The sequence below is a fragment of the Centruroides vittatus genome, unplaced genomic scaffold (assembly GCF_030686945.1).
Source record: "Centruroides vittatus isolate TY-2023 unplaced genomic scaffold, ASM3068694v2 contig_359, whole genome shotgun sequence".
In the NCBI taxonomy this organism is placed as follows: Eukaryota; Metazoa; Arthropoda; class Arachnida; order Scorpiones; family Buthidae; genus Centruroides; species Centruroides vittatus.
In genome coordinates, this window is record NW_027122182.1 from 1912063 (window position 1) to 1926071 (window position 14009).

At 33.0% G+C, this 14009-nt stretch overlaps 1 protein-coding gene across 1 annotated transcript in view; it reads right to left on the reverse strand.

Annotated features, from left to right (window-relative positions):
- Positions 1–10229: 10229 nt before the first annotated feature.
- LOC136974956 (uncharacterized) overlaps positions 10230–14009 on the reverse strand; it is a 29377-nt gene continuing 25597 nt past the window's right edge. Inside the window, exons 18-26 of the mRNA XM_067269953.1 lie at positions 13800–13973; positions 13562–13717; positions 13277–13381; positions 11853–11963; positions 11648–11783; positions 10998–11564; positions 10562–10731; positions 10385–10487; positions 10230–10299 (exon numbers count right to left, since the gene is read on the reverse strand). Coding sequence (XP_067126054.1) covers positions 10230–10299; positions 10385–10487; positions 10562–10731; positions 10998–11564; positions 11648–11783; positions 11853–11963; positions 13277–13381; positions 13562–13717; positions 13800–13973 — 1592 coding nt within the window. The remainder of the gene's footprint in view (positions 10300–10384; positions 10488–10561; positions 10732–10997; positions 11565–11647; positions 11784–11852; positions 11964–13276; positions 13382–13561; positions 13718–13799; positions 13974–14009) is intronic.

Consider the following 14009-nt stretch of genomic DNA (forward strand, 5'->3'; position numbering starts at 1 on the left):
ACGCAGTAATAAACGAACACCTTCCGATACATCAAAACTCGGATTTTGTAGTAATTCAGAAACCTCCTCGTCCTGACCGGAACTACTACTTCTACGTCTACTTGGTGTTCTCTCCGGAACAGTTGGTGAAAAAGTCTTCCTCTTTACTCCTTGAGACGTAATAAAACAAGAAGAACTTACTTTTAAAGGAAGAAAGCAAATGCCACCTTTGGGCAAAATCGAATCTTCCAATATGCAAAATGAAACAATACAACACACACTTCGCACGAAGGCTCACAATAAGGTCCAAAAAAATATCAAACGGAATAATGGGTATACTGAAAATACTTTCACGAATTTTTTCTAAGTTAGTACACCTAGCTATCACACGAAAAGCATCCAATAGCTGATCACCTCTTGACAATATATGCAAATTTCTCTGCAATGATTCTATAAAAAGAAAAAAGAATTAAGTTGTCACGTCAGAAAGTGGATAGACTCCCAGAACAACAACAATATATTAATTTGCTGTGAAAATTTTACTACGTTTTATTAACAGCGCGAAGTTTTATCGTATTTTAATTTTAAAAAAAAGAGGAACATTTCGAACTTTTAAAATTCGTACGTCAATAAGAAGAAAAATGCAAATCTTCGTCAAGTTACTGAATGGTAAAATCAAAGTATTTAATATGGACGAAAACGACAAGGTCGAAGACTTGAAAATTAAAATAATGGAAATCGTAGGGATTCCTACTGATGAACAGCGATTGATTTATAACTGTAAAGAACTACGAAATAATAAGCTGTTGTCGGATTATAACGTCGTCGATTATTGCACCATTCAACTCTTGTTGAGATTGAGAGGAGGAATGAAAATATTCGTCAAGAATCTCCTGAATGCCTTGGTACCGATCGAGGTAGAGTTTAACGACAACATCAAAAGTATTAAAGCGAAAATACACGAATTGGAACAGATACCTCCGGAAAATCAGAAATTGCTCTTTGGACAAAAACGACTGCTAGACGAGGAAAAAGTTTCCGATTGCAACATTAAGGACCAATCTGTTCTCACATTGGTGTTTACTCTCTAAATCGCATTTATTTTAAAACTTTATCGACATTTTATATTTGTAATGAAAAAAAATACCTATTATTAATTAATCTTGACAAAAAAGTGATTTTTTTATGGATTTCTCTTTACTTTTCTTCTCAATAAATTTCTATATTTAACGTTCTGAAATGGCGATTCTGGATTCATTTTCACGCTAGTCTTTTACAATTCTAAGCTATTATATACAAAACTGTCCGTTCTGTGGGCGTTAAGAGCTATTACAGCGGCTTCAAATACAGTACGAATACACTAGCAATGATGTATAGAGCAAAGAAAAATATAAGGAATTTTCTCGGATAATCGGGATGGAAAAGTGTAAAAGAATGTAAATTATTACTGTAGCTTCGAGAATTCTTATAGGTGTATTAATTCGGAAGCTATTTATAAGTAACGTGACAAGTAAAATACTTTGAACGACTTTATTTCGTAAATTCAATTCCAAAATACAAATTCCATACAAAAGAAATGAATAATAATAATAAAAGTAAACAATGAACATCGCATTCAATATTTCTGAATTATAATTACAAACATGCTTTCACCTTTCATATATTATACAGGGTGGGCCAGCGAAAACGAAACGGCAGAGTGTTCGTGTTCGTCCAAGCAAAGCGCTCGGACAGGTCGATCTTTTGCTCGAGGGGACATCTTTTGCAATAAAGTTTTTGCGATTCTGAATACAAAAGACAACAAAAAATTTTAAAAACTCATTTATTTTGTATTAACTAAACAAACATTTATTTCGAAAAAAATGTTTGTTTAGTTAATATTCAGAATCGCAAAAACTTTATTGCAAAAGATGTCTCCTCGAGAGTAAAATCGACCTGTCCGAGCGCTTTGCTTGGACGAACACGAACACTCTGCCGTTTCGTTTTCGCTGGCCCACCCTGTATATATATCAATATACAGTAGAGACTCGTAAATCGGCACGCCGGTAATCGGCACGATTTTCAGTCGGACTGTGTCGTGCTGAATCGAACGTTTTTGATACTAAATTTACTTCTAAAGTATAATTTTCATGTTTTTATATTCTTCAATATATTTATTTTGTTTGTACAAAATGCACAAATAATTTTTAACGATACGATAGCCTCGATTATTATTATAAAAATTTTCGTTAGGCTTAAAATCGATGAAAGTTCAACACGAAGCGACACGCAACGGAGAAAAATTTGAACATCGGACAGGTTAATATATTTTTTCGTACATAAACCGTAATCGGAACAAATTCCTGATCTGAACAACCCCAGTCTCCAATTGATTCCGATTTTCGGTTCACTACTGTAATTATAAAGCTGGATATGAATTTAAATTTAGAGTTAATTAGGCATATATTAACTTCCGTACCAAGACATTCGAGAACACTTCAACGCTGATATAAAGGTAACTTCCTAAACCCGCATTTTCGAGAGCTTCTTTTAAAATTCTTTCAGCCCATTGATAATTGGAGGCAGATTGATTGGGCCGCGAATACAAAAGGGGGACAACACCGAATTCGGGATGCTTTACAAACTCGTCGTTTTCGGGATTTTTCACGCAGCAAATCTTAGGCTTGTTTAAACGGTAAGGTTCCGGTAATACATCGAGCGACTTCTCAAAACGAACCTACATAGCTCTGAATATACGTCCGGGATAAATCTCGCTTCCAAAAGTAGCACTTTCCAGGTATATCGGTTGTATAAAATGATTCAGCAACGAACCTCGAATTCCTAAAACGTTCCACGAAGCCATCTTATCGGAACAGGCCATGGTTATAAACTGTTTTTTTTTTAATTATGTTTTATTAACTCTACTTCTTGAATTCCACCATTACTCTTAATAGGAAAAGATTCATTTCTGAATCACACGTAATGACAATTCCGGCTAGAACTTTCCATCTTGTGTAATCTTCGCAGTTAAGCATTAGTTTTTGAAACTTTTGATGAATACCGATACATATTCTGTCTGCTACCGATTGACGGAGTGAATATTTCTCGGGTAAAAGTGCCTTATTCGTACGTCGTTCTAATTCGTTTAATATCATTAATGCATTCTTTCCGTGACTGCTCTTCGGCATTTTTGATTGTCGATCTGATGAAAAAACTCCTTTTCTCTTTAACGATTTAGTTAAATTAACATTTAAATCGTCGGCAACTTCCATCTTGATATCGACTGCGAGAGATAAGATTATTTTACGTCAATATCCAAAATGTCAGTTACATTCTTACTTTTTCAAAATTCTAAGTGTTGCCAACCTAAAATAAAAATAGTATTTTTTTTTGTTATTTTAACTTTTTATGATATATTAATACTTTAAATATCTAAATAAATTATAATATGTAAAAGAATTAAAATATCAACATAGTTTAATTTAAAAGGGATTTTTTTTTGTAACTCTTTCCGCCCTGTGGGCACTAAGAGGGCCTCTTATAGCAAGCCCATTGTGGGTTCGGCCAGGCCCACAATGGGGCGGCCGGGTGGGGAGGGACGGGGACCGACATATCCGGACGGACCACCCCCCCAAAAATTCCTGGGGATTTTTCGACCCGTCCGGATTCGATCCCGGGTCCCCAGGGCGGCAGCCTGCTGACCTTGACCGCTCGGCCACCCGGCCACTATTTAAAGGGATTGGATTTATTTGGTGAAGAGGTAAAGATACAGGACATTCAAGTTGTACAGTACAATCGACATCGATACCATACAGGTTTGCAAAAAAAAAACAATTGTTTTTAAAAATTAAAGACCAAAATTTAATAGTATCGACCCCCTAATACACAAACCTCCCTGCAAACTTTCAAGAATTTTTTGACAAAACTTGTATATTTAAAATGTTTTATTTACATTATGTTACAGAAAGAAGCTGCATGCATTAAATTTAAATCATCAATTTTATCTCCCAAACAAAGACTTGCATTGCAAAACTGAATTATTTTTAGAATGTTTTGAAGTAAATAATTCGTAAAACATTGTAACAGCAACGCCGTGATCGGCCATTTTGGAATTGCAATTCCAAAATGGCGCCGCTCCGTGTGCGTTCTTAAAACACCTGACAGCAGCACTGAATTTAACAACAAGCCGTCTATTATACAGTACATAAAAGCCGGAAAAGTAAAAATTTGGTAATAACTGAAGAAATGGTTTTTATTTCGAATGTCGGGTAGCGCTGGGTTGTTTGATTACGTTTTTACCATGCAAAACGTAAGCTTCGTGCAAAACTTCTTGCCTCTAAAACATTAATTTAATAATTATCTCAACGGCCTAGAGATGTTCTTTATTCCTGGAATAGTTTTAATTATCTTTAATAAGCCCTTGTTTATGTTACAATTAAATTTAATATAATGTTTAGCTACTACTGATGATTGCAAATTATTTTTAATTTCATAAATACCGGTATGCTCATTAAACCTAACTTTCAACATTTTCCCAGTTTCACCTACATAATTTTTCATACATGAACAATTAAATCTATATATTTCTAATATATTAGTTCTATTATTCATACAGTATTTGTGCACGACGTATTTTACGTTATATTTACCGGAATTTATAATTATAAGCAAGTGGCGTTATATGGCATTTGTCCATCCATATTATATTGTAAAAATATAATAAACATGGAAGCCATTGATTACCCACGTATTATTTTTTGTATGAATTTAGTTCAGTTCATTTTTGAAACGTTTTGCCAATAGATGGTGCTACATGTAAAGACAATAAGGATAAGGCAGATATACACTATAGTCAATTCTTGTTGGTTTGTTCTTAAAAAAAATCTTTATTACATTCAAATCTTTGTTCCAGATTTGCATAAGTTGATGCATATATAATATGTTGAATAATGAAGGCAATTTTTACAAGAAAAAAGATCATAGACATTGAAAACTAACAAAAATTTCGCGTCATTTTCCCCAAAGATGCCGATTTATGTTTAAAATATCGCTGTATTAAGTAACTAATAAGTTTAAATAAAAAAAGTTTTAACTAAATCAATAATTATAATCAAATCATTCAGTTAGAGTCGATATTATGATACGTCTTTATGCCACATCTTCTGTTTACAGATACTTTCTTGGTTTTAGAACAGCTTCGGGTAGTCGTTAATTGGGCTGCAATTTGAAAATGTAGACCTATAAATTCCCATTGTTATCCATCTGTGTGTCTGCCACGTTATTTTAAATTCAAATATTTTCCCCTGAAAAGTGTTAGATATATGATCGGCACTCGTTGCTGGAGTTTTTTAAAATTGGCTATTGAATTTCCGAAGATATATTTTACAAATATACATTGAAACAGTATTGTGTTATATAGAGAGAATGACCAACTGAGAGTTACACGTTTTGGCTGTAGCCCGATCAAATCTGCCATAATTTGGCCAAATACAAGCATCTTTTCAACTGTAACTAATATAAAATATAAATTATCCTCAGGCCATCCAGAGGGAGGAGCTGGAGTTTTACCCTTGATCAGGAGAAAACTCGGGTCCTTGGTGATTCCTATCCGTATAAAATTAACTTTATTTTTACTAACAAAAATAAAATCGTTTAAAAGTGCTTTTTTATTGATAAAGAAACATTTGTAGACATTTTTTTTAATTCAAAAACCAAAAGACTAAAGGGCTAATGGAGCCGCTCTACCCCGCAGCCCCGCAGAAATTCTCGTGATTAGCCTTGAGTGTGTAATGTGGTGGAAAACATTCTAAAATAGATAAATAGAGGGTATATTCAGGGAAAAGTTGAAGGGGGCACATGCTCCATTAGGCAGGAATTTATAATACATTTTTAGTCATTAATACCATATGCATTATAATCACATTATTTCATAATATTGAAATACAGAGAGGTAAAGGCTATTTTTATTTTTACAAATTTCAATATTTACAGCATTTCACACACCAATATGACACGTGACATCCCTCTATATCCCCACCCCCTTCAATCTTTAACCGCAATATCAAATCGATGACACAGGCTCGCATGTTTTACTGGTAAACCCAAGTTACTATCAGGATAATTTACAGTTGATTGGTGTCTTACGTAGATCCTGTTGCTACCTTTTTGTATGAGTTATATAACTTATGGGAAAGATATTAGGGTTAATGTCTCGATGAAAGTGGCGCGGCTTTATTAGAAACTTTCGTCACACCTGTAAGAAAAATCCGATGATACAGACTCTTGCCACTGCCTCACCCGGCTTTAAACCGGATATAATAGATTACAGTATACGGCGATTTGATTTGATATATACAATTAACATTCCTCTTACACCAGTGAGTGAATATTATCAATATCATCTGTATTATTCATTATTACAAGTACTATAATTTCAATAACACGCAGTGTCATTCCTACTGTGATTAAACAAGATTTTCGTATGTTTTCTAATATAACGAGTACAAAAACATAGATAAGCAGGAAATACATTGTTCCTTGAAAGATAACTCTGAACCAGAACCTATTCTTAGGAAATAATGGCTGTAAAAAGAATTTTAAATACATTCAGTTGTCATAAAAGTCGAAAGATAATAGTAAATTGCATTTGTTGATCGGTTGAATTTAAATCGTTTTAATACCGATGTTAATATCAAGGAACAAAGTAAACTTCGCTTTTGATATTGATAACAAAACGATAATAATAATAATAAAATTTCAGGCATTTCTCTCGATTCCTGTTTATTAGACAATGAAATCATTTTCGGAGAAATATCTGAATGAAATTCAAATATTTCTTAACTATAGAGGAAAGAAAATGATAATTTTAGTTTAATATTCCATTATGATAATAGGGAAGATATCTGCAAATTAAAAATGGAAAGATAATGGTCTTTTTTGCTTCAGATCTAGAATAAAAAGTCCAGCAACGAGTTGCTTAACTTTCCCGGCAATATTTAAAACTGCGTATGCTGCCATCTGCTATGATATTTTATTTTTTAAAAAAACTTTAAACTATTAATTATTATAAAATAATTTGTTCTAAATAGTTTTCCCAATAAGCTCAACAGTATTTTCCATGCATTTTCATGTTAAATAGAACAGTTTAACCATTAAGAGTTATTCCATTTTATTTTTATAGATGACGTAAGTCGTGTGTATCGATTAAACAATTCGGAACCTACAATCCGATTAGTAAAATCATTTTCAAATAACATATACTATATGTAATTTGTATCGAGATGTTAATGATAGGTCGACCATATCCTTCTCCATGTACGTATGTTCCCTGTTCCTTCCTTGCCAGCATCTCCTCACAGTGAAATCGAATTGTTCAAGATGGCTGTTAATTCAACGGAACGTTTACCCTGCTTCCTCAGTACAATGACGCTCTAACCGGACGGCAGAGGTGACAAAACATCAGCCTATTGCTCTGGGAAACCCGAGGTCGAATCCGGACGAGCCAACCCCCAGACATTTTTAACGGGCGATTTTTCCCGAATACGTCGGGGATTCTATTGTGGAGCTTGTAAAAATGCCTTCAGTACCCACAGGGCAGAGAATTAAAAATAAGAAAAAGCACATCATACGACCTCCCCAAACTCAGCCACTTGTCTGTACTATCTTGGAATGCATCGTAGACATATGTCTGGTGTTATAGGACCTCCAAACTACAGATAGCCTACCTGACAATACTGAATATAACGAGCTTTCGAGACCCTTTTTATACGATACTGGGGTAACGAATGTAAGGCATTCTGCTATCAATACCTGGCGTGCATTTGCCGGTCACGAATAATCATTTGTATACCTATCTAAAATACAGCTTTAGTAAGTTTTCAAAAGTAAAATACATGATGAAACCAACATTTTTTAAGTTGTTATAAAACAAAACAAATTTAACTTAATACTTGTAGTAATGGAAACAGGACACATAACTATTTATTCTGTGTTAGACATCAATAAAAATGGAAAGTTTTGTGGATTCACACAATTTTAGTTGCTCTAAATTCAATAAAGCTTTTTGCACGCTTATTTGTTTCATTTTGTTTTGTTAACATCCCACGTATGCACTAAAGAGGGTCCATATAAGAGTTAAATGAGCTCCACCCTTTTACTTCCTATACGATCTCCCTTTTGGAAAAGTGCATGAAAGCGTGACTACATTTTGCACGTTCTTCACACCGAACAATTTTATTTGAATATTTAAGCACATTAACACTTTTTTCGAGTAGCTCCATTTTATAAATTACACTAAACGTAATTATACAGGAGTTAGTAAGCGGTATAATTAAATTTTTGCTTTTTAAACTCTCAAATTATACACTTATAAACTTTACAGAGATTTTACTATACACCTAAATAAATTAGTAGACTAACTCCATTCGCAACGGTGCAATTAACATTGCCTGTATAGGAGGGGAAGTTTTCAAGAATAGATCTTATCTTCTAGAAACGACGACGAAGTCCAGCTTTTTACTTCTCATTTGTTGCATTTTTATCATCTTTACTTCTTCGTATAATTAGATGTTAATGTATTTCTTATTCTATTTTATCTGTTCAACTTTTATTTCATTTTTTATGTAAAATAAATCAAAGCAAGTTCGTGAAAGTTATCTTCCTAACGATTTGTTACGAAAGACACGCCATATTTTATATAAAATTATAATTATTGGAACTTCGAAAACGTCTTAGAAAATAATTTATTTAACTTCTTCTCGAATCGATCGCATAAAACAAGGTTTAAAATCATTTCCCAGACTATTATCCTTGAAATTCCATTTTGGAGTATGGGCCTATATACGAAACTGACTCGCCTTGTAAACAATTACAAAAACTCACTACGAATTTATAATAAAAATATTTCTGTTTCTGCAGTATCAAATTATGGACACATCAGCTCGATAATAGTTAATTAATTAAAATCGAGCCCGTTCTTTCGTTTCTTTCTTAACGACTTTTTTTTTTTCGGTTGTAAAAATTTGTTTTAAATCGACTTGTAATTTATTCTTGTATTTATTTTTGCCTTCAAGACGTTGGCGATGTGGTCTGAAAATTGTAATTGGTTAATTAAACTTGTTAAATATCGTGAGAATCTTACTAATGCGTGAGATGTTCTCGCGGAAGTAACGAATTCGACCGCAACCAACTAGGTATGTAGTCAAAAACAAAATAATAATAATAAATCAGCTTTTTCGTAATTCGTCATACAAAAATATAATAAAGAAACAAAAGACACGTTAGTTTTTAATATAACACGTCATTCGTAATCACATAACGCATTATCCTATGGGCAAAAAGGCGGTGCCTGAGGTACCCGAACCGATTTTTCGTAAAAAATATTTTCTCCTATACATGGGGGCCCCCTAATTCAAATTCGCCAGGGCCCCGCACGAGCCACTGTAATTACGTTACGAAAAATTCAGTAAATTGTTGTCAAATTTGTTAATAATAATGAGGTTTATGTAACCCTTGGTGCCAAGATGGCGGTCGTCTCTGATTCTAACCTAACCTATTTTAATAATTCGGTTGCTAATAATTATGGTAATTTATTAGAATAGGTTAGGTTAGGTTAGTGCCAAGGAAACAGTGGACGCATGTCCCACTGTTTCCTTGCTGGAATCAGAGACGAGCCGCCATCTTGGCACCAAGGGTTACATTAAACAATAAGGATAACATTTCTCGTGTTTAAACGTGAAATTAAATTGTAAATATGTAAAAAAAAAACCAATCTGTTCCGGTATAACTACAACTTTCATATATATATTATTGTTTATTTGCGGTTTTCATATAAGAAAATTGAATTTTATTTCACCTGCCAGCTAAAATACCTCTTGAATTAAATATATCCTGATGAATTATGTACAGTACATGCTCTGCATATATATATATATATATATAAATAAATTAACATTTATATAAACAATTTTTCTTCTTCTTTATTATAAAATACGCGATCGATGTAATGATATATAAGACATATCGAGCTGAACTTTCTTAAAAATATAAACTTTTTTTTGTATTTTTGGTATCGGGAATGTAAACGGTTCAGCTGGAAATGCCTGATATATACGTATATATATATATATTAATAGTCTTTAGCTTCGCTGAGGTATTGATGACATCTTGGCTTATGATACACTGGCACTCTTTAAAATTCTGTATTAAAAAACGGTAAAATAATTATCCCGTAAGAAGATTACAATAGGAAGAAAAAGTGATATTAAAATTACCTATTCAACTTCTTCCGTCCAAGGAGTCAAATCGATATCGAGATAATGGTCGCAGGGTAGAACGGGATTGCTGTTTAAATTATAAGTGAAGATTTATTATAAAATCTGCTTAAATATACTGCGAAAACATTAAATTTAAAGAGAAAAAAACTCACTAGAACGATGGAAAACTGAATGCATATTTTTGAATTTCGTAAACAGCTGTGTTGGCACAAATGATTTTGGCTAGAGTTGTTTTACGAATTTCAGCCAATTGACCTAAAAACGATCGACGAATAAAGCTTAGAATTAAATAAATTGGACGAAATTAATCGTGTTTTATAGTTATATACCGGGTGTAAACGATCCAGATTGTCCGTAATGTTCGAAATAAAATCTGTCGCCGTACTTTAGATGATAAAATTGTATGCCAACGATGCAAGCAAATGTAGGCCCTATTACTCCACCTTTAACGTGATATTCGGCGGTTCCTCCGGAGAAAAAATCGATATCTTCTACTGATCTAAAGATTAAACAATTAAATTTTATAACACAACCTAATTTTCGTTTCTAAAGTTAAATGATTAGTGTTCAATTTATGAATATTTTGCGAGTTATCTGTCGAGTAACTGTTAGTAAAATGTGAATTATTTTACAAAAAATTACGAAAATTAACCGTATTAAACTAGAAATATTAAGTATTTGTTAAGTAAAATATTGACACGCGTGAAACACGAAATGATAAAAATGGAGGTCAGCGAACTTGAAATAAATAAGAAGAAAACTTACTCGTACACATCTTGGAAATCCATCCAGGATTTCTCGGGCATTAGTTTGTCCAGATCGGAAAACTTTTCGATAGTTATACCGTGACACCTATGGACGAAAGCGGTGTAACCCGGCAAACCGTGATCTCTTCCTCTTTGTATATTAAAAGCTGCTAAATCTAAACCCGTATCGTTTCCTCTTCTTCGATATAAATAATTACGAACGTCGTCGACTAAATGAGTATCGAATCTTTGCCCGGGTTGTTTGACCAATCCTCTCATCAAAGGATCCATTTGACCGTTATAAATTTCGAAGGGATAGAAGAAGAAATCCCTCAAAAGAAAACCGGGATAATCCGGATCGTAATGTGGAGAAATTTCCCTGAATAGTCCATCTATCATAGAATGGCCGAATCTATAAGCAGCCGTAGAAAATTCTGTCATTAATGTCGGTTCGACTTGTTTTTGATACTCCGTATATCCCTTTTCTAACACCCATAAACTGTAATAATCCATATTTTCACTGCCTAAAGTTATAGGCAAAAATTCGCCCCAGGTTATCATCTGCATCTGTGCACCGACGATCTTCCTGTACACGTAGAAAAAAACAAAAGATAAATTAACAACCTGTTATAAATGGTCCTTTAAAATAGTCATCAATTAAGCGCATACCTAGTTTCAAAGTATAACTTATCATCCGACCAAAGAGGGTTTTCGAATTTGAGTTTGCTGGCTATTCGATTGTGTTGTCGCATAAATATTGTGTGTAAACTGGTTAAAGCCGGATGCTGGTTAACTCTTTGATCTCCTAATAAATTACGTAAGGTTATATTAACAAATTTAATTATCTTTAACGTTTAAAAGTGAAGATTAATACCCGCTCTGAAGCAGTATCTTCCTTCGTCGGGCATACTGCATTGATCGTTTGGATCTTCGCTAGCTGGAAGAAGATCTCCAGCGTGTTCTGTGTCCTGAACCCGAAGTCTACCTAATAAAAAGAAATATATATTTTAAAATATCTTATATCTGAAACATTATTAATGAAATTAAAGTAGCTTCTATACAAAATAGCACGCTTTAATCCGAGGTACAGTATTGCTTTAAACAATTTTTAATTCGAATACGAGCCGTATATTAGAATGAAAGAAGTTAAAAGATGTCATTTACGACTAAAATTTACCATTAAAAACCTGTAAAAACTGCTTACATATAGCAAATAATAATACTACCGTATGTTTAATTAAACAATGGCGTATATTTATTTGTTCTAATATCGAATCTCTTGGCTAATAAACGTTACAAAGTATCGGTGTGTTTCCCCTATATAATCTCTAAAATATAATAAATACAATACAAGCGTGTTCCTAGTTCAGTAGTGTCATATTGTGGGTTCGTTTTGAACACTAAACTATTCAGGACAATAATTGAGGAAATTCCGAACTATCCCAATGCAGATTATCAGATTTACATTAGTAGTATAGAATCAGCAAATAAAAGAATTAAAAATACAGTAACTTCCTTCATTAAATTCAGATTTGCTTCTTTGTATGGAAGAAAATGAAAAATCATTTACGTTTTGAGCAAAACAATGAAGAACAAAAGAAAATTTTTCATGGAAGTTTTTCACGTTCTTGTCTCTATGAATAGAATCGAATAAAAAAATAAAATAAAATAAAATACATTCATCCTAGTTTGCCTGAAATCCTCCCTCCTATTTTACATAACCTATAATTTCTTCAAAATACTCAGTGTTTTTTGCTAAGTAAACATACGAAATTATATTGTTTGTTGCAGTTTAAATTTCAGATTGTTATCCTAAACGAATCAGTGCATGAAATTCAATTACAATTGCAATCTAAAAATGTTTTATTTGAATAAAAGAAGCAAATTTTTACACGTTTTACAGTAATTACTATCGAAAATTAAGAATTTGTCATTCTTTCAACGTAACTACTATTTATACAGCTTAAATGCACAGATTAAACCGTTGTTAAATCAAAAGTAACTTCTCTTCGTTACGAATTTAATACATAGAAAGAATGTATTTATTTATTTATTAATCGGCTTTACGATTAAAATCTGTAATGAAATGCTCCAACGGATTTCTTTTCTATTAAATTATCAATTCAATATCTTCCTATTCGATAAATTTTCATCATTTTAATTTACTTTCTTGCAAATAGACCGTAAAATTACTGATTTCTACTAGGAAGTATTATTATTAATATATATATATATATAAGATCGTAAGTAACTTATTTTCCTTTTAAAGTACGATAGTTTAATATGCAAATGACTTACCAACACCATCGAAAGCTCTCAACGATCTCGATGTGTTTACGTCGTTGCCGTAAACCATAGAAGCATCGTGGAAAGTTGTCACTTGATTTGTTTGCTGACGAGGACCTTAAAGAATTATATACTCTTAACAATTATCAATTAAATATTTTAGTAATTAGCGTACAACTACGTACAGTACAGTACGTCTACGGGCTCGAGGGATGTTTTAACCTAGTTTATTGATCTTAACGTTTTAATGATGGCATCATTAAAACGTACAATTCATACTTTCGGGTATATTCTTACCTAAAACACAAAGAGCGCACATAGCAGAACGTACAAAATTCAAACAGGTTCTGCCGAAATGAGAATAGAATGGATCATCTTCCGGAACGATAATAGGATAGCATTGATCATAATTTTGTTGGTCTGGCGGGCAGCATTGAATCATAGCGTTGTCGGCTATATTAAAATAAAAAGAAGGAGAAGGAAACGTTTTAAACATCGCAATCAGATAACGAACTTTCTAGAGCTTGCTACTTACTGGATCTGCTAATTGGTGTTAATGTAATGTCGTGATCTACAAACTGTCCCCAAACCATGAACATGTGAGTGAAGATATGAGAGGGAACGTTAGCATTTCTGTGAATTAATATAGAAAGCACTCGAGCCGGTGGCAAAGGACGTCCAGAAACTGCTATCCTAGGAGTAGAAATACCTAAAATGGCAAAAATGAAAAGGTTAAAATGGATAA